Here is a 19573-nt window from a genome sequence, read left to right as displayed (position 1 = left end):
CCATTCCCGTTGGATGAAGCCCCCCTCGTGACCGCATCTAACCTTCCTGGCTCCTCGGCAGCCTTGTCTTCACGTGCGGGCACGTGGGGCGCGGGCTCAGACCCATGCGTTTCGAGGGAACACGGTTCAGCCCAGAAGGCTTGGCGTTCTGTCGGGGACGTCCGTCGCTTGTGAGTTTTATTATTGTGATGTCCCAGCACGTGATCATTCCATGCCGAATCGATAAGCTGGACCTCCTGACTTCCCAGCGCACGCTGGCTTTGAACCTCGTCCAGTGCAGCAAGGCCGTGAGGCTGACCTTGCACCCTGCGCTTTAGCGCTTTGGCATTTCAACTGCCAGAGGGTCCAGCTGTCTGCGCCGTGTGCCTTGTCATTAGTAGGGCGGGAACCGAAGTCTCTTACCAGCGGGTTTCTCTCACTGTCAGAAGGCACGGCAGCCCTCAGGCCTGGCCCGTCGGAACCTTTGCAGGGCAGAAGCCAGAAAGATGATGAGAAACAAACTTGAACACGGTTTCGCCTTGTAAATACCTAAAGACGGACCGCCTCCTTCCCTCCTTCCGCCCTTCCCCGCCCCGCGCTCCCCCGTCTGGCCGGCTCTCACCGTGCCCAGTCTGTGCGTGAGTCTGTGTTACAGGTACCAGGAAACGGTAAGCACGTGTGTCATCGTTTGTGCGTTTAAACATTTCCAAAACGTACCGTGCGGTGAATAATTTCTGCACTGTTCTTTTGAAACACGTCTCAATGCTATGTTTTGTTAAGATTTACCAGTGTTATGGTGTACAGATCAAGACCAGCGTTCCTACATGTGCGTCTCCAACAATTTTTTTTCATTTCGGCATTTTCCCATCGTCTGTTATACAAATGGTGCAGGAAGTACCTCCCTCCCGCGCGCCAGCTTCCCGGGAGAAAATGCTGAGCAAGGGCAGGGCGTCCTCGCCCAGGGCGCCGCTCTCCAGCACGTCGGGGCGCCCGGTCCCCCCGTGGCAGCGAGTGGGCACGCCTGTGTCCGCAGGTCCGGACTCAGCTGCCGCCGTGGGACTTACATTCCTGCCGGCCCGACGGGTGTGAAAAGACGCCTCGTCGTGGGTTTGCCTCGCGCTCCTTGCTCAGGCGCCTCTCCGTGCCTCTTCACCTCTTTGCTGCGTTTCTGCTGCACTCCGGGTCTTTTTATGGAGTTACTCTTTGCACGCTCTGAATACGAATTCGTTACCTGTGTCGTCTCCAACATCTTTTTAAAATAATTTCTTTTTACCTTGAAGTTAATTTTTTTATATAGTCGGCTTTGTCAGTCTTCTTCTATAGATTGTTGCTATTTTTTAAAAATGCGTATCTACTCCAAAGGCGTAAGACTTTCTATGTAAGTGTACTTTTTAAATATGGCGTGAGAGAGAAAGGTGTGTTTTCCAGGTGGGAGGCCGGCTGTCCCAGCCCCGGCCCTGGGGGCCCGCGAGGGGGTCGGACACGCCTCTTCAGCGGGAGGGCGGCGCCCCGCGTGCGGGGGTGGGGGGGGGCGGCCCTGCGCTCCTGTGTGTCTCAGTCCTGCGTTTGCCATCTCCATCTCCGCCCGCACCATCGTAAATACTGTTGCTTTAGCGTGTGGCTTGATCCTCCTCCTTCCTTTCTCAGAACGCCCTTACTTTTATACATTTCGGAATCGGTGTAAAACGCCTGTGAAAAATTATAATGGGGTTTTGATTAGAGACACATTAAATTTGTAGGTTATTTTGGGAAAAATTTGACATCTTTATGAATTGAATGTTCCTATTCATGAATATGGTATATGTTTTATTGTTCATTCCTGTCTCATGTTTTTCAGTAATGTTTTATAATACTCTTCAAAAAGCTCATAACACTTCTGCTAGATTTATTTTTAGGTACCTTTATGTTTTTTTGTTGCTGTTGTGATTTTTTTTTTTTGAATTAACTATTCTAATTTGCTGCTGCCAGCATATGGGAGAAATGCTGCTGAGTTTTTAAGTTGTTTTGAATCCAGCAACATCTCTGACCTGTCCGATCCGATCTACTAGCCTGCAAATTTTTTTAGCTTTCTATGCAGAGTATCGTATTAACTGCCAATAATAGTTCTTTGTCTCTTCCAATCCTACTACTACATGTTTTTCTTGGTCTTACTGTTCTGGATAGAACCCCTACCACAGTGACTAGGACGGGAGGTAGCAGGTGCCTTTGTCTTTCTGACTTTGGGGATGCTGGCTTAGCATCTTGCTGGTGGTTGCTGTGGGTCCGTGTGGAAACACCTTTTGAATGACTACAGTGGCCTTCCATCCCTAGTTTACTAGGAGCTTTTTTGTTTTTATTTTTTATTAGATCATGAATGGATATTGACATTTCAGATTTTGTGTATCTGTTGAGACGATCATATGAGTTTGGACATTTAAGGTCCTAATATGATGAATTTTGTTGATTATTTTCAAATATTGAACAGCCCTTTATTTCATTCTTGAGATAAACCCTTCCTGGTTATGAAATACCAAGTAGTACATGCCGAATTGTATTTGCAAACATTAATTTTGGAGTTTAGGAATTTCTTTGTAAATATTTATTTTTCACGTCAATGTTCAAATGTGAGATTGGTCTATAATTTTTCTTGTTTTCGTCTGGTTCATATGTCAAAATTATACTGGCTTTATAAAACAAGTTCGTTAGCTTTCTTTTTATATTCTCTTGAACAGTTTATATGTTAGGAATTTTTCCTTGAGGATTTAGTAAAATATATGATATTCACTTGGGAAATACACTATATATATATATTTTTAAATTACCATTGTCAACTGCTGTAGCAGGAGTTCTTTAGCTACAGAACTTGCATCTAAATCGTTAGATGCACTTTTCCTCACAGATGCTCTCCCTGATAATCTTTCTTACATCTGCCCTCCGTCGAGTGGTTAGCATTTGGGAAATGGTCCGTCTCTTCTGGCGACACACATTCTATACCCATTTTTTCTTTAATCTGCAGAACATTTACATTGTTATTTATTTAAAGTTTAATCTTGTTTGTTTCGATTCATCATCACAGATAATTGAGGCGTTTTATTTTTAAATTTGTTTAAGTCACTCGCAAACTGTTTTGTGTTTGAAATACCTTATTCTGAAATAATCATGGCTTCCCAGGAAGTTGCTGCACCGCACGTGGTCACGTAGAGCACAGCGTCAGAGCCGGGGAGCCCCGTCGGCGCAGTGTCCGCAGTCAGAGTTCATTTGGTTCCGGCGTAGATTCCTCTAACCACCTCTGCAGTCGAGATGCAGAAGTATGTCATCGCCACAAAGGTGTCTCCCGTGCCACTTCTTTATAATTACATTTACTCCCCTCCCCCGTTCCTGCCCCTTTCCAGCACCATAGTCGTGTTCCGATAATGCTGTGTGAGCGGAATCATGCAGCATGTGCCGTGTGAGACGGGTTTCCCCTCGGCGCGCTGTGGCCCGTGTGGACAGACCGCTCCTGTGTACTGCGAGTAGTAGTGCAGCTTATGGACGTGTCACAGTTGGCTGAAACCTTCGTCTGTCGAGGGGCATCTTGGTTATTTCCGGCTTCTAGCTGTTGCGGGTAAAGCTGTTGCGAGCTCTCGGAACAGGTTTTTGTGTGCACGTCAGTTTTCATTTCTCGGGGGAGTAACCGCAGCAGGTGCCGGAGTGCGCGGCAGGTCGGCGCTTCGGGTTTTTCGGAAACCGCGGGAGCATTTCCCTTTTTCCGTGGCGGCGGTGGCTTTTGGTTCCTGTGCGTCGCGTCCAAGGTGCTCTGCGTGGATGGCAGGTGCGCGGAGAGGTGCGCGCGCCATTTCCCGGTGCCGTGGTGCTGGGTGGTCCTCCGTGGCGCTCTGTGGTCCTCTGTGGCACTTGGTGGTGCTCCATGGTCCTCCGTGGCGCTCCGTGGTCCTCCGTGGCGCTCAGTGGCGCCCCGTGGTCCTCCGTGGTCCTCCGTGGCGCTCCGTGGCGCTCCGTGGTCCTCCGTGGTCCTCCGTGGCGCCCCGTGGTCCTCCGTGGTCCTCCGTGGCGCTCCGTGGCGCGGGGACGCCGCGCGCTTGCTACCAGTCGGAGCGCCGAAGCGGCGGTTCCACTGTCTGTTTCCGTCCTTGTCCCCTACATCTTCGCGTCCTGCGAGCGCTTCTCGTTTTCCCCGTGGACGCCTGCGCCGGGGCTCCGCGGTGCGCTGTGGGGCGCCGCGGACGCCTTGCTGAGAAGCAGGTTCACTTCACTCTTACAGCTGTGTCGCTGTTCTCCATCTGTCATAAGCCGGGGACTTCAGCTGATCTGCTTTTGAAAATTATTATGCATGATCAGTTATTTGTTATAAAATAAAGTTGACGAAGGTGAGTTTAGGGGAATTCAGACTGTGACGGGTTAGGAATTTAAATGGAAAATCAAATCTGCAAATTTTTTGCATTTTATTAGACGATAAATTTTGGAGTGAAGTTTTATGTAATTATTTACTAAGTATATTCCTAGATATCAAGGTTAATAAACACTTATTAAAATAATGTATCAGAAAACAATATTTTTACATAATACAGTTGTTTACTGTTTATTCCAACAGATATTAGCCAGCAGCCTCCTAGTTTTTCATGGGAAGTCAGTTTTTTTTTCTGTAACAGGACTGAAAATACATTTTACATTTCCCTGGTGCAGTTTTATTAAAGTGGCTAAAGAGTGTCCAGGCATTATTTTTTAGTTAACTCTCCTTCTGTACTGTATTTTTAATTGTGTCTCCCTCTGTGTTGTATTTTAAAATTGGGGACCCGTTGGTATGCACCCCGAGAGCATTTCGTGTGCTGTCTTGTGGAATTTTTCTCAGATGGAACAGAAGTTACTGTGCAGCTTCTGTCAGTACTGAAAGCAGATGAGCCACGTTTCTCGTGCTGTACGAAGACGGTGCTCAGTACGGCTGGCCTCTGTACTATTTCATATGCCCATCAATAAGCATCTTTTTCGTGAGCGCTCTCGACCCCAGACACAGCCGTGACGCTGGAAGTTTACTTGTGTTGTCTTTTCTTGGCCATTCGAATGAGCGTGGCCGGTGATGGCGGACCCCGCGCTTTCTTTTGGAAGGTATTGCCATCAGAGAGTCGGCCAAGGTCGTCGACCGAGCCCAGCGGAGAGTGCTCAGGGGCGTCGACGACCTGGACTTCTTCATCGGGGACGAGGCTGTGGATAAGCCCACCTATGCCACCAAGGTGGGCTCGGGGGACTCGCGTCCCGGCGAGTGGCTGGGAGGGGGTGGCGGGAGGCGGAGGGCTCGTCGCTGGGAAGCGGGGGCCGCGGGCGCTTTCCTCGCGGGGGCAAGAGGCCTGTTGCCGCCGCTGGAAGTGGTGCTTTCGCGGTGGGGGGTCCCGTGAAGTCACCGAGCCCAGGGCGCAGGGCGGTGTGCCCGGCAGGTGTGGGGAGCCGCCCGCGGGTTCACTGGACACGAGCTGAGCCCCAACCTGAGTCAGCCGCGGCTCCGGCCGCTGGCGCCGTGCTGGGTCAGCCGCCGTCGCCATCGGTCGCCGGGCCTCGGCCTCTGTGCTGAGAACTGGGCCGAGCAGAGCGGAAGCCGCGCTCCGACTCTGTCGCGGGCGCCCCCTCTCTGCTGTTAGCACCCCCGACCCTCCTGCAGCGCAGCCCCCCGCCCCCGTCTCGCAGCCCCCGTGGGCCCGGCCTGGGTCCCCCTGGCCGCCTGCACCTGCTGACGCGTCTGCTTTCTCTTGCCTCAGTGGCCAATACGACATGGGATCATCGAGGACTGGGACCTCATGGAGCGGTTCATGGAGCAGGTGATCTTTAAGTATCTCCGAGCGGAGCCTGAGGATCACTATTTCCTGATGGTGAGTGGCAGTCCGGGAGGAGCGCATCCCTGTGAATTCCTCACTGCTGGGACTTTACGCTCCGGGCGCGCTCCTCTGGGCGCTTTGCATTCCTGCCGCAGCCGTTCGTGTGACCAGGTGCTCTTGGGGCAGAGGGCAGGAGGCTCGGCAAAGATGTCCCACACCGGAAGGGGCTGGTGTCTAGGGAGGCCGCCTCGTGCGTTCTGGGCCGCGTCACGGAAGCTGGACCGCAGGCCAGCGCCGGCCTGGGCGCCAGCACGGCGTCTCGCGTTGGTTCCCTCGGGCCCCGGGTGGCCGCCAGGGCTCTGTCACCTCCGGGTGTATTTGCATTCGGAGGGAGAAGCGCGAAGATTCCCGGAAACCTCCCCAGCAGATTCGCCCGGTGCCCGTGCCTGACCCGGTCTCTGGTCAGCGGAGCTGCCGGCAGGTCGAGTGGTGACTCTCCCCCAGGGGCTGGGCAGGGGCCATCGATCACCTGGCCTGGAGGGTCAGACCCTAAACTGGCCTCCAGCAGCAAGGGCACGCGGGGAGTGCAGGGAGGCACAGGTTTGGGCAGGAACCTGGCCCTGGGCTTCCACGCCCCTGAGATCACTGGTGACAGTGGATTTGCTTACTAGCACAGGAAGCAGATCGAGAGGTTATTTTGCCTGGGTGTTGGTCTTACCGAGGTAAACGAGCTGAGTTGCGGGCCCTGGTTATGCTGCGTAACCCCGTGCAGACAGAGTGGGCATCGCAGAGGGCGAGAAGGACTGTGTCTCGGTTGTGGAATCTGCTCTGATCGTTCTGCCCTTTACGATGTGTTTTCTTCTATCAGACGCTCTTTTTAAGTTAGAATTAATTCCGTGGACAAAACGCTTGCTTTGTAGAGAACAACTGCCTGTAACATAAGCTGTGTATTAAAACCTACACAAGTTAGTTCTGGATTTTTTCCACACAAACACACTGTAAAACGGTCCCCGCCACATCCAGTTGCGTAATTCTTTCTAATGCTAAATGTGGAGTGTTCTTTAAAATTATCTGGAGTAAATATGTTACCTACAAGGCTATGGCAACGCTGGTATCTGTATGTTTAATGTCTAGTAAAGCAAGTCCTTGACAGCGCTCCGGTCTTTTTTTCTGCCTGTGTCTTCGCAAGCAGGAAGCGCCAAGTACGAGGACCGTGCCTCACAGAGCGCTGTGTGTGTTTTCTCCTGTGCGTCGACAGTGGTTTATGTAAAATAATGGAGCCGGGAAACCGACAGTGTGTCTGAGTGGCTTTGCCTTTGTAGCCAAAACAAGTCGCAGATGCCCACCTGTCACACTTGGCGTTCTTCCTTCCCCAGCACACAGAGCTACCTGTCGGACAGGATCTTGGGAGCGGGCTCCGTACCCAGCCACGTCCTTCTGTCTGCTCCGCCGACTGTGCCGCGAGCTCGCTCTCCTGCTCCACTTGGAGGGACGCCAGCTCTCGGGCCTGTGGAGCCAGCGCGCACCGCCGGGACGCAGCCCACAGGAAACCTTCCTGAAATCTCTTTTCCTGATTTAGCTGGCATACGGAGTCTGGAAGATACAACCTCTTGCCAGGAAGGAATTGGAAGTGTTTGGTGTGAATATGGAAAAGCTGAAGTCCGTTTGCCAAAAATGAGTATCTGCAAGGAATGTTAAAAAATAATCGAGTTTATTAAAGCAAAGATAAGAAAATGTTGTTTCATATACCGTGCTTTGACTTCCACAAGCCGTCCATTCTGCGGTGTGAGGATGTGATGGAGAAAGGCCTTCCGGGTTTATGTCCTTAGTCATCACGCACTGGAAAGGGCGGAGGAGGGGCGCAGGTGGGGTCCACAGCCGGAGATGTCGCTGGACCGCACACAGACGGGGCTCCTCGTGCAGAGCCTGCAAGTCGTGGATTCTAGGCCCCTCAGTGGCCTGCAGTGTTCTGTCTGGCCGCTGCGACCGGACATCTGGACATGCGGGGTGCACGTGGCGAGCTCGTTACGGCTCATGGTTTTCGAGAAGTTTCAGAGACTTGGCGCACGCTGGTTGTGAGGACCGAGCAGGAGGGCAGGTGGGACCCCACGCTTCTCCAGGACGCACTGCCCAGAGGACAGAGTTGGTGATTTAGGAGTTCCCTTCTTCAGTGGAAATCGAGTTATGACTTCAAGAGCGATTTGTTAACTTTTTGAGTGTAAATCAAGCAAGAAAGAGCAAACAGCACATGTTGCTCAAGGAGGCCCAGAAACTAGGACCTTCGATGTCCAGGAGCAAGAAAGAGGGACGTCCCAGCCCCAGGGGCGGGGGGAGAGCCAGAGGGAGAGGGGGGACGAGGACGAACGCCCCTCCCTTCGTCGTTTGGTTCCCTTCGGGTCCTCGGTGGATTGGGTGACCCGTTCACCTCGGCGAGGGCACAGCTCTGTTCTCAGTCTGCTCAGTGCTCATCTCTCCGGAATAGCCTCCCAGACTCATCGGAAGCAGTGTTTGCCAGTAAGGTGGCCGCCCCTGGGCGCGCAGCACGAGCCTTCGTGATGGCGCCGTCCCCGGTCGCGGACGGTCGGGGCCCGCGCTGTCCGGCCCGGCGGCCTCCCGCCAGCTCCTGGCCCGCGTGCTTCCCAGCGTCCAGCGCGCGGTCGCCCCTCCCTGTTCTCCCTTCCGTGAGGACTTACGTGTTAAGAAGGTTCCTTTACTGTAGTTACAGAGGGGGTGGGGCGGGGCCACATTAGGTACAAGTGTTCAGTTTGCTATCTTTATCCCGAAACGTGGATCAGTTTTTATGGCTTATTCATCGCTGAATCAATACCAGATGATATTTTACCATCGTTATGAATAAAAATGTTTACGCAGCTTGCATTTATGTGATCTTTTAATCATATGCTTTAGTATTAAAAAAAAGTAGAACTCGATACCTCCAATTTAGAGCCTGTTATAAATAATGGTTTGGGAAACTTTTGTTTAAATTGGTCTCCTAAAGGAACAATTACTGGTGGTAAACATAGAAGAAATGGAGGGTTGAGGAAGAAATGGATTTATGATTATGGTTCTCAGGCCCATCGGGATATGCTCTTAATAATGCTGAATCCGACGCAAGCGCCAGAACTTAATTATATTATAAACGCTCCTTAAAGGGAAGTGTGTAGGTTTTAATGTAAATCCTTCGCAGATGGTGAATTGGGTGGTTGCACGTAACAGAAGTGTAAAAACAGAACTTTACCCTAGTTAGGGGTTTATTGTTCTTAAGTAAACGTAGAGTCAGGAGGCCAGTGCGGACGTGGCCGCTCCCGGCGGCATCGGGGGTCTGCGCCCTGCTGCCGTCAGCACAGGCTTCCGCCTCACGGTGCCCCGTGGCCACACGTCGGCGCCCGCAGCTCCGGTCTGCATCCGTGTGCCGCCGGGAGGGAGATGGTTCCGTTTATGACATTTACATCCTGGTCTGTGACCATGATTCCCAGAAAAGAAAAATCTTTTATCTTCCATCTTAAATGGATTAATCGCTCACTGTAATTCTTTGGCTATATTTTCTGCATTCTTATTTGGCTAAAATTTATCTTCTAATTGCTAATTCATGCAGGGTTCATGGAAACCAAATTCTCCAAGTTCTTCTATGTTTAGATGGACTTTGTTTTTGCAACATACTTGATTGACAGTGAGGCGGGATGTAGACGTCTTGGGTCCCGCCCTCTGGCTTTAATGTGAGTCTGGCCCGTGCGGCCGGTGTTGGCCGGTGTCAGAGGCAGGGAGCTGGTGGCGGTGCGGGCTCCTCCCGCCTCGCAGTGTCTCAGGCCGCGCATGCACCGCCGCGCAGCACCGCGGGCTGGTGGCCCGAGCAGCAGGCGAGCGTTCTGGGCTCTGGAGGCCTCGGGTCTGAGGTGGAGGTGCGGACGGGGTCGGGGTCCGCAGAGGCCTCTCTCCTCGCCGTGCCCCGCCCCCTGCGGCGGCCATCCCGCTCTCAGACCGCGCGAGCACGCGTGTGGCCTCCTCCCTGCGCCGACGGCGGGCCTGCTGGCCACGCCCGCCCTGGAGACCTTGGGCGGTCGCTGGCCGCTTGACGCCGATCTCTGCACGCACTCACCTTGGGGCTGGGGTCCAGCAAGGAGTTCTTGGGGGCGTAGTTCAGTCCACAACGAAGGTCGTGTGCACTTTTCCTGGAAAAGGCCCGCAGGGTTTTTACTTATTCTTTTTTTTTCTTTTGCAGCTTTAAACGTGTGCGGTATAGCCATGCTTACTGACACGGAAACATTCACAGCATATTGCTGAGTGACAGAACGCAGGTTTATTTACTCTTTTTATCTTTCTTGAATCCTGTCCTTGCCTCCTATCAGATAATGGTTATTGTCATTAAATAGATCATTGAATTTTTTGAAATGTCCATGAGTTTTAGCTGCTTCGTTTTTATATTTTCCTAGGTCTTTTGAGTCTTTTGTCTGCCGTTGGTTTTTCCCAGTACTTTCCTCTCTTCCTCTCTTTTTCTTTTATTTTTTTTCCGGTATGGTCTTGGGCAGTCTCTTTGAGCTCTTTCCTCTTCTCTGAATGAGGGGAGTTCTTCCTGGGCCGGCCGGGTGCGTGAGCGCAGGCCGGGGTGGCGGGGGCAGTGTCTGGGGGCAGCTGCTTCCGCCCTGGGCTTCTCTGCCCTGCAGCTGATGGCGAGGACGGTCGACCTTGTCTTCCGTGCTCTCGCGGCAGGCAGGGTTTGCGGAAGCTTCTTGCTCCACGCAAGGGCTGGGCGGTCGCCTTCGCTCCTCTTTGGCGACTCTGTCGTCTCCCCGGGGTCTGAGGCCACGGTGCTCTCTTGGCGCCCTGACTCGCCTGGGTCGAGTTTCTGTTGCCCCTGGCAACTTGCTGCAGGTCTGAGTCAGTTTCAGGTGTTCAAGTGTATTTTGTCGAAGATGGAGTTTCCCCTTCCATAACTGGTTCTGGGTGTTTAGGGAGGTCTCTACCATCTTACAGCTTCTGAGACCCTCAGCTCTGGGTGCATTCTGTAAAATTAGGGCGCTGTGCAGAGGCCCGATTAACGTGCTCTCCGGGTCACTTTTCATGGTCCTGATGGAATCACACGAAGCTCGGGCGAACGCTGATGTAGTGACTTTTCTTCCAGACAGAACCTCCACTGAATACGCCGGAAAACAGAGAGTATCTTGCAGAAATTATGTTCGAGTCATTTAACGTGCCCGGGCTCTACATCGCAGTCCAGGTAAAATCGGCTGCTGGCGCGGGTCCCGGACGCCGTAGCTGTCTGACGGGGAAGGAAGGGTCTGAAGGCTTGCAGGTGTGGGTCGCGCTGTGTGTGCTTCCTCTTCCGGTCCCTCAGAATACACGCGTGCATGCGTGTGCGCGCGCGCGCACACACACACACACACCCCCCAGCCCACTCATCTCGACCAGGCTCTCCAAGCTCAGTGCTCTGCGGTGGGGCCATCCCGTGCATTGTCGGATGTTCAGCAGCATCTCTGGTTTCTACCCACCGGAAAAAGCACCACCGCCAGCCTCCCCTCTCCCAAGTGTGACAGTAAAAATGGCATCAGACATTTCCCAGTATCCCCTTGGGGGCAAAATTGCCCATGGTTGAGAAACAGTGTCCTAGTGCTGCCAGCGTAGAGTTTCTGGGTGTGCGGCCTTGTAATCCGTCTTAAAAACTCAAGTGAGCTCATTGCAGCCCGACCGTGGCCCCACACTGGGAACCAGTGGATTAGAAATCAGTCTTCTCATCCCGTAGTAAGGTCCCTGTCTCACTGGCTTGTCTTTGCAAAAAATTGATTTATTTTATTGGAAACTGGACTCCTCCAGGCTAAGAATTTTCATGTCGTCCAACTTGGGTTGGAGTTTTGGGGGAGAAGATGAAGAAGGGAAGGCGCCACTCAGACTTGCTGAGCGAGAAGCGCCTTACCGGCTGAGCCTGAGGATGGGCTGCAGAACGCGGCGGGGCCGCCCCCCGGCTCATGGTGTCCGTGTCTCTCGTCCAGGCGGTGCTGGCCTTGGCCGCGTCGTGGACGTCGCGGCAAGTCGGCGAGCGCACGTTGACAGGGACCGTCATCGACAGCGGGGACGGGGTCACCCACGCGATCCCAGTGGTAAGCAGACTGTTCACCGCGTCATTCTGTAGGGCCCGTGGTTCGAGGTAAGGGAAGAAATGACAGGAAAAAGCCCTTCTGGAAAGTGGCACTTTTAAAGTCATAGCTGTGCATCGAAGAGGTAATGACTTTTTAAACTAGGTATGTGAAAAAAAAAGCAGCCCAGCACCTGGGGGGGTTTGAATTCGCAGGGGCGGCGTCTGCAGCTGGAAGGGCAGCAGTCGAGTGGGGTCTCCCGGGCTCTCCCTCTCCTGGCTCAGGCCCTGCGTGGTGGGGGCAGCCTCACTCAGGACGTTCGAGTCACAGGAGTGGTGCATGCCCACCCGAAGGGCTAGCTCCGTGTCCCGACGAGATGCGGATGGCTTTAACCAGCTCCTGCTTTAGAGAAAACGCTTCTGGTTTTTAGAAATTTATTTTAAGGGCCAAGAAGGAGAGATTGATTATATATTTTGACTTGCAGAGTGCTCTGCAATGATGTCACTATTTGGTTTTAAATTTCAAAATATTAGAGAAGTGATTCCTAGTTTGGGCTTTAAGAGGCATCTGATTCCTTCCCTCCCTCCCTCCCTCTCTCCCTTCCTTGTCTCTTTCTCCTTCCCTCTCTCTCTCATGAATTGTTTAAAATTGGTGTTTTGAAAATAACTCGAACCGTCCACCGTGGGCGTGCAGTGGACGGTGTGGGCCTCACTCTGTCCCCAGCTCCCCCCAAGGCTGCTCTCTTGCTGGTTACGTACACATATGACGAGCCCTTTTCTGCAGATACAGGGCCCAGGTATGTATAGCTTTTTAAAATGCAAACTAGGGTTTTTTAAAACAGTTTGTTTCCTTAAACTGAAGAGAGAGTCACTGTTTCAGGAAGCCAGAGGGACGCTCTAATCCGTAAAGGTCGGCGTCTCTGCAGGGGAGGATTAGCGGCTGGTGTGTCACCAGGGAGGGAGGAAAAAGCCGGGCGCCTCCAGCCGCCGCCTGGGCCCCCGCCTGGGCGCCCTTGGCACGGGGACAGGAGGGCCGGCCGGGTGGAAGGCGCCCTGCACGGCGTGCTCGTGCTGGGAGCTCCTTCGCGCCCGTCCCGAGCACGCACCCGTTTGTGGAGCACTGAGACTGGTCAGTGCCACCCGACGCATCTCGCCGACTGGAAATCCCGGCGTCTGTGTTCTCCCTGAGGTCACGCCACCAAGGCCGTGTGCAGACGGGGGTCCGGGGGGCGGCTGTGGGCTCTGCTTCCTTCTGTCCTGGCCAGTGGAGAAGGGTGAACAAATTTCACGTGGGTCCGCAGAGGACGCTGTTTTAAAATTTTTGTTTGTATCTTAGTTCAGTTTTTTTCTGATTATAAAAATGACATTTGTACAAAGTTTGGATAAAACAGAGAAATGTGAAGAAGAAAATACAATGACTCATAAACTCACCCAGAAACGCACATCATGTTTTGGTTGTACTGCCTTCCAAGCTCGTCCCTGAGGCGCACACGTGTTCACACTTTAAGCAAAACTGGAACATCCCATGTCTGATTCTGCATTCTAATTGTATAGCATAATCCTGAAGTTATATTTTGCGTGATGATAAATCCCTGATTTTTTTTCGTATGGTTAACTATTCTGTGAAACAATGTTTAGTCAGTGCATAATAGCCCATCGCGTGGGTATAGCGTAATTCACTGATTTATTTTACTCTCGGGCCTGCAGGTGGTTTTCATGTTTTTAGTGCTGCGGTGAAGCTGATACTTATTTAACGCTGGTTAAATTAACTTTAGAAATGTTGAATGTGATGCATAGAGTGTGATCATTGCGAGTAGCTTGTTAGAGGGCTAGTGCTCTCATGACTGTAAGTTGGTCTTTACTGTCTCAATTCGCGCATGTCTTTTATGGCCGACTTAGTATTTTACAAATAGCTCGGACCCTGTGGGAAGGGCCGATCTGCCCTCCCTCCCAGAAGCTGGGTGCAGCGGCAGGAAATGTGAGAGGGACCCGGCAGCCCGTCCTGGAGATTCACGACAGTAGCTGGTGGTCGCGACCATGAGAATGGATCCAGCTGTAGGAGGCGGCCAGCGGTCCGCGCCGCGCCCCTGTCCCACGCGGGCCGTGACGTGGGACCCGGAGTCTCTTCTTTACTGGCCGGAACTGGCAGGGCGTTGCCCACCCGACCGTCGGTGCCCGTAGAGCAGGCTGGGCGTGTGCCCACGCCCGTGGCCGGCCACACTCGCGGATGCTGACGAGGGGCCAGGGCCGAGCTGTGGCGCGTGAGCTCCTGGCCCCTTTCGTGGCCCCGCAAACGCGCTTCAGTGGCTCGGGATCCGACCTCCCGCCCACACCGGGCTCCGAGGGCGGAGAGTCCAGGCCTGTCCCTTGTCCCTTACGCGTGCAGCTCTCAGGACAGCAGACGCCGCGTGCTGCCCCGGTCGTGGGTGGTCAGCTCTGTCCTGAGGCCCGCAGCTGTTCCCCCCGTGCTGGACGGAGGGCAGGGTGAGAGACGCTCCCATAGTCGCCACGGTCCCCCGGCCGGCAAGTGCGGCTTTGAGTCCAGGTCTGGCCGAGTCCTGCGAACTGCACCGAATGGCTACTTTTTTTTTTTTCCAACGCCGACAGCGCCCGGCAGTCATAGGTGGCCTCCCATCCAAGTCCTAACCAGGCCCGACCCAGATGGCTGCTTTTTAAATAGAAGAGGGTTTGATTCACGCGTGGTCTAACAGTTCGCAGACAGGGCCCGTTGCTTTCCGGTGAGGCATGAAGGGGACCGCGTCCCCCGCTGCAGCCGGGAGCGAGCGGGCTCGTTCTCGCCACCTTCCTGCGGGAGGCGCCGTTCCGGGTCGCAGCGGAGCAGTCGCAGCGGGTCGTCTTAGGCGGGGCGGGTTCCCCGAGTGCTGCTCTTCACGCCTGGGGGCCGTGCCACCCCCGGGCCCCTCACCGGCCCCCCGCCCCTGTGTCTGCAGGCGGAAGGCTACGTCATCGGCAGCTGCATCAAGCACATCCCGATCGCGGGCAGAGACATCACGTACTTCATCCAGCAGCTGCTGAGGGACCGGGAGGTGGGCGTCCCTCCCGAGCAGTCCCTGGAGACCGCAAAGGCCGTTAAGGTAAAAGCCGACGGGAAGGGGCCGGGCAGGCTGGTCGCGGTGCCCGGGCGAGCACGTCAGCAAGCCCCGTCCTCCCCGCGTGTGGTTTTTCCTTTTTCCGTGGCTCCTGCCACTTCGTAACGTGCCACGTCACCTGCATGTTTACCGTGGACTCTCACCGGAGCGCAGGAGCCAGCGGGCGGGGATCTGAGCGGGTTTCGTTCACCGCGGAGCCGGTGCGGTCAGACCGCGCGGGGCTCGGGACCAGCAATCGGCGGCGTGGTGTCCAGACACGGTCTCCTGCGTTCAGGGTTGGGCTGCAGAGCAGGTCTGCTGGCCCCGAGGCGGGCGGCAGTGAGTACCAGGGGCGGAGCGAGGAGAGAGGAGATGGAGACAAGGTGCTTAGTAGACGCCTTGAAGCATTTCAGATAACGTGGCAGCAAATTTGAAACAATGAGCCTGCGATTAGTGGCTGAGTTGGAAAGAGAGCAGATTTACGTGTCCAAAACCGCAGTGCGGTTGGGCCTGTCTTTCATGAAAGACGGCAGGATGCGGGGCCTGGCAGCCTGTCCGCGCGGGGGCCGAGGCGGGGGGCAGGGCTCATGGCGGGCCGTGCCTAATGCTTGGTGCTGCTGGGCCTTTGTCAGGGGGGCGAGGCTCGGGCCGTTTGTTAATGCCTGGCGTCTGTGTGTGTGTGTGTGTGCAGGAGAAATACTGTTACATCTGCCCCGACATAGTCAAGGAGTTTGCCAAGTATGACGTGGATCCCCGGAAGTGGATCAAACAGTACACGGGGGTCAACGCAGTCAACCAGAAGAAGTTCGTCATAGACATCGGCTACGAGCGGTTCCTGGGACCTGAGATCTTCTTCCACCCAGAGGTGAGAGTGCGTCGGGATGCGGCGTGCGTGGAGCGATACTGCCCCCCGGTGTGCGTTCGGGCCACTCTCGGGCGGTCACTGAGCGCGTGGGCCGCCTCGGAGTGTGCACGGGCACCGATAGGTGCAGTCCCCGGTGCGGTTCGTCTGCGCGATCGGTCGTGTCTGCTCACCTCTCCCAGACTCGCTTACCTGTGGGTAGTTAGCAACCGACGGCGCCATGAGCGGGGAGGGAGGCAATGGGCCGTGACTCCGCCCTCAGGGGCCAGGCGCACGCGGCTTCTCTGCGAAAGCGGGGTGACGCACGTTCCGTCCTTAGCGACGCCCTCCCTGACCCCGGCGTGTGGGGCGTGGCCCTCGGTCCTGCTGTCCCCCGAGCCGCCCTCTAGTGAGAGTGTCCGTCTGAGGACGAGCCTTTCCCTGAGGACGAGCCTTCCCGAAACACAGCTGTCGGCATTTTGACTGGCAGTCACAAACGGCAGTTCCTTGCTAGAAGCAGTAATCAAGAGGCAACAGTCTCAGGTTTAAATGCAAATTATTTATAGCTTGGTATATTTTCCTGCCTGGTTCAGTTTATATTCAGTAGGTGGGTTGCAAAACACTGCCTATTTTTAGATGTGCGTATAACTACTTCATACAGGGAAATGGCACAAAATGCGTGTTAACGTAACATAGAATACGCCCATTCACACGCGCCTTTGACATTGATTTGAAATAGACATAAAGCTGACCACATCCAGTGAGCGGCTGGAAGTCACCGTCCTTCTCTCTTGACGTGCTGTACATTAATGTTTCTCTTGATTTTAAAAACATATTTCAGGGAAATATAATTGACTCCTTTATTCTTCCGCTCATTGGCTCAGAGAATCGAACCCAAGTCCGTTTCCTCGGTAACGGGAAGGGCAGCACGTCGATGGTTCCGTTTTAAAGCCACCGTGCAGTGACCTCGCATTGGCCGTGGTGGTTTTTGAACACCCGGCCAGCAGCATCTGTGGCGCTGGCGCCCGCGAGTGACGTGCTCACCGCGTGGCCACGGCGCTGCCCGCTCCGCGTCGCCCGCTTTTTCCGGGCCCCGTCAGCGCGGTGCCCCGCGCGCTTGTCACAGGGCCGCTCGGCCTTCGGTACTGTCCGGTGTTTCCCTCCCACTAAGCCCGCACTTCTCGTCTCCTCCCTCGAGAGGACGCGTCGTCATCGGTCGCTGCACGCACGTCGCCACACGCGATTCACGTGACACATTGTTCATTCCCACGTGACGTTTTTGAAGGGATAGCGCATTCTAGACTTGTTGGTTACTCTAGAAAAAGTTCTTGTTTTGTCTCTGAGAGAAACGCGGTGTTTCTTTTCCGTTCACTGCAATCTAGTTCGCCAACCCGGATTTCATGGAGTCCATCTCGGACGTCGTGGACGAGGTGATTCAGAACTGCCCCATCGACGTGCGTCGCCCGCTGTACAAGGTACGCGCCGCCCAGGCGAGCGCCGCGGCCCCCGGCCCCCGGCACGGGGCTCGTGGAGGCCCACGCCATGGCAGGGCATTCTCCCTGGAGTGGGGGCGGCTCGAAGGTTTGGGACTAGGACTCAGCTAACTAGGAGTACTTCAGTATTGCTATCTGACAAGCTGTGGTTTGAATCAGACAGTCTTAACTGCACGTATTGACCGAGAGGTAAAGGTGGTTCTTCCTCCCATGCTTTCCTGAACTCCGCTGGTCTCGTGCGGTGCACGTTGATAGGGTCAGTTAGAGCCTGAAAAGAAGTTAGAGCTTGAAACAAATAGAAAACGCTCGTGGAGTAGTCTTTCTAAAATTCTTTGATGGCAGGGAACTTTCACACTTGAAACGAGGAACAGCCGGTTTGTGTAATTACGGGGAGAGGGCTGTGTTCCTGACAGGCAGAGGCTGACTTAGCCTCCTTTGGCTGTCCTCCGTGGAGCGGTCACCCCGCCAGCCCCGGCCCCCTCCCGGACTCACGCCTGGGCGGCCGCGTTGTCAACAGAGGGCGAACCAGGCTCAGTGAGAGGCCTCGTTCCATCTGTATGATGGACCACTGCGCGGCCGTAACAGAAGTGAGACAGATCAGTGTAAACTCAACTGAAAAGATGTGGGCAGACTGGGCCGTTACTGTCGAGTAACAGGACGTCATCAAACTTACAGCGTCATTGCATTTTATGCAACATGTAGTGTGTGTGTACATATGAGAAGGTTTCACATGATATGCACTAAACTTAAAGTACTTTTGGGGGTTGGAGATGGAGAACTTTTACATTCTATTTTTTGGGTTTTAAAATAGTTTAACGTTTTCTAGTTAAACGTGCCAAGTGCGGCGGGGGAGAGTGTGGGCCTGGGAACGCGGAGCCGTGTGCTGAGGCTGCTGAGGCAGGGCCGCTCCGATCTCAGGTGGGGGCCCGAAGCCGCGCACACAGCCCCTGCTTACCGCATGGTCCCTTAAGCTAGCGCTCTGCCCCCGGTCACCCCGGCTGAACGTCACACTGCTGCAAAGTGGTCACATCCCAGTGGCATTCGTGGCGCTGCCTAGAATCTTTAGGTGGCGCGAGGTGCTTGTCAGTTTAAAAGGTCGCTTCAAAGTGGCTCTTACAGTGGCTGTTTGGGGAGTAGCAGGGAGGGGTGACCGTCCCCTGCTACCCTGTGTCTGGAGGGGCCGTCTCGGGCACTTAGGAAGTTGGGGAAAATGATTGACTTTCTAAGTGTAATATTTTTAAATGATAGGAAATTTAAAATTTGCTTTTTTGCGTGGTTACATGCTCTCCAGGTGTTTTATTATTGTCGTTCAAAAACAATCTTGAGCTTCTCCAATTCTGATCAGATTTTATTTGAACAAACCATGCTATCCGTAGACTTTTAAAAGCTCACTTATTAACCTATTTCTCGTTTAGAAAAAAAGTGCAGTTTGCTGCTAGCGTTAATTTAATTTTCCATAAACACGCTCTTTGAGGCCGAAGTAAATCTGACTGGTGTTCATTGTGAAAATAAAATATAACAGCTGTCCTTGGAGTTGTTTCTAAACAGAACTTGTCTCACATCGCGATGGAACAGAAATGTGCACGATGACCAGATTGGTCAGATGATCTTCAGCGATGGCTGTTTGAGGACGATGTTCACGTCACGCGTAGGAGGGCTGTGTTTTCTAGGATTTCACGTTTTCAGCGATGGAGAATTACTATATTTCGTAAATGGAAAAACCAGTGCCGAAAACAGAATGCGATAAATAGAGTGACGTCGTTTGCTCCCAGAGACCATCGCTGCGAAAACGACAGGAAGAGCGAGGTGTTCCGCGGCAGGCCTCGGGGCGAGCGCGGCTGTGATCCGCGAGTTATCGTGGGGTGCGCGCCGGGGCTGCAGGTGCCGCTGGCGAGTGTTCTGGGGCGAACAGGTGCAGTTTATGTAGGGAGTGTTCGCGCGCGTGCAGACTGGGCCGCACTCCTTCCTCACAGGTCCCAGAGGGCGGTGGCCCGCGGTGCCCGCCGGCCAGGGCCGCGTCGGCTGAGGCCACTGGTGCAGGGCCTGCCCTCGGCCGCGGTCCCCGTGCCCGCCCCAGGCCTGGCGGCCGCTCGGCAGACCCGTGAGGAGGTGGGAGCACGGCCGAGAAGGGGCGGCGCGTCTGCGAGCCCTGCTCGGTGGCCCTGCGGGAGCGCAGATGCTGGTCCCCGGCCCCGTCACCACGCGCTGTCCCCGAGGTCCCCGCGGCCTCCTCACGCGGGCAGCCGTGGTGGCCGAAGCGGCCGAGCGGAACCCGGAGGCCAGCGGAAGGAGTTCCGAGCCGCTCCTCGGTGCTGAGCGTC

General features: G+C 54.4%; 1 protein-coding gene across 5 annotated transcripts in view; it reads left to right on the top strand.

The window, feature by feature from the left end:
* The window catches only part of ACTR3B (actin related protein 3B), a 42757-nt gene that overhangs the window by 11887 nt on the left and 11297 nt on the right, over positions 1–19573 (top strand). For 3 of the 5 annotated variants that reach the window (XM_016163945.2, XM_016163949.2, XM_036230621.1), the window contains 7 exons: positions 5062–5186; positions 5706–5816; positions 10882–10977; positions 11747–11854; positions 14781–14924; positions 15610–15783; positions 17142–17234. In XM_016163945.2, the coding sequence (XP_016019431.1) occupies positions 5062–5186; positions 5706–5816; positions 10882–10977; positions 11747–11854; positions 14781–14924; positions 15610–15783; positions 17142–17234 (851 nt within the window). Of the gene's footprint in view, positions 1–5061; positions 5187–5705; positions 5817–10042; positions 10058–10881; positions 10978–11746; positions 11855–14780; positions 14925–15609; positions 15784–17141; positions 17235–19573 lie in introns of those variants that run through there. The other 2 variants (XM_016163948.2, XM_036230622.1) reach the window with 2 other exon arrangements.

Source organism: Rousettus aegyptiacus, unplaced genomic scaffold (assembly GCF_014176215.1).
Source record: "Rousettus aegyptiacus isolate mRouAeg1 unplaced genomic scaffold, mRouAeg1.p scaffold_m13_p_13, whole genome shotgun sequence".
In the NCBI taxonomy this organism is placed as follows: domain Eukaryota; kingdom Metazoa; phylum Chordata; class Mammalia; order Chiroptera; family Pteropodidae; genus Rousettus; species Rousettus aegyptiacus.
Note: the sequence above shows the minus strand (reverse complement) of the source record. Positions and strands in the feature narration are given on the sequence as shown.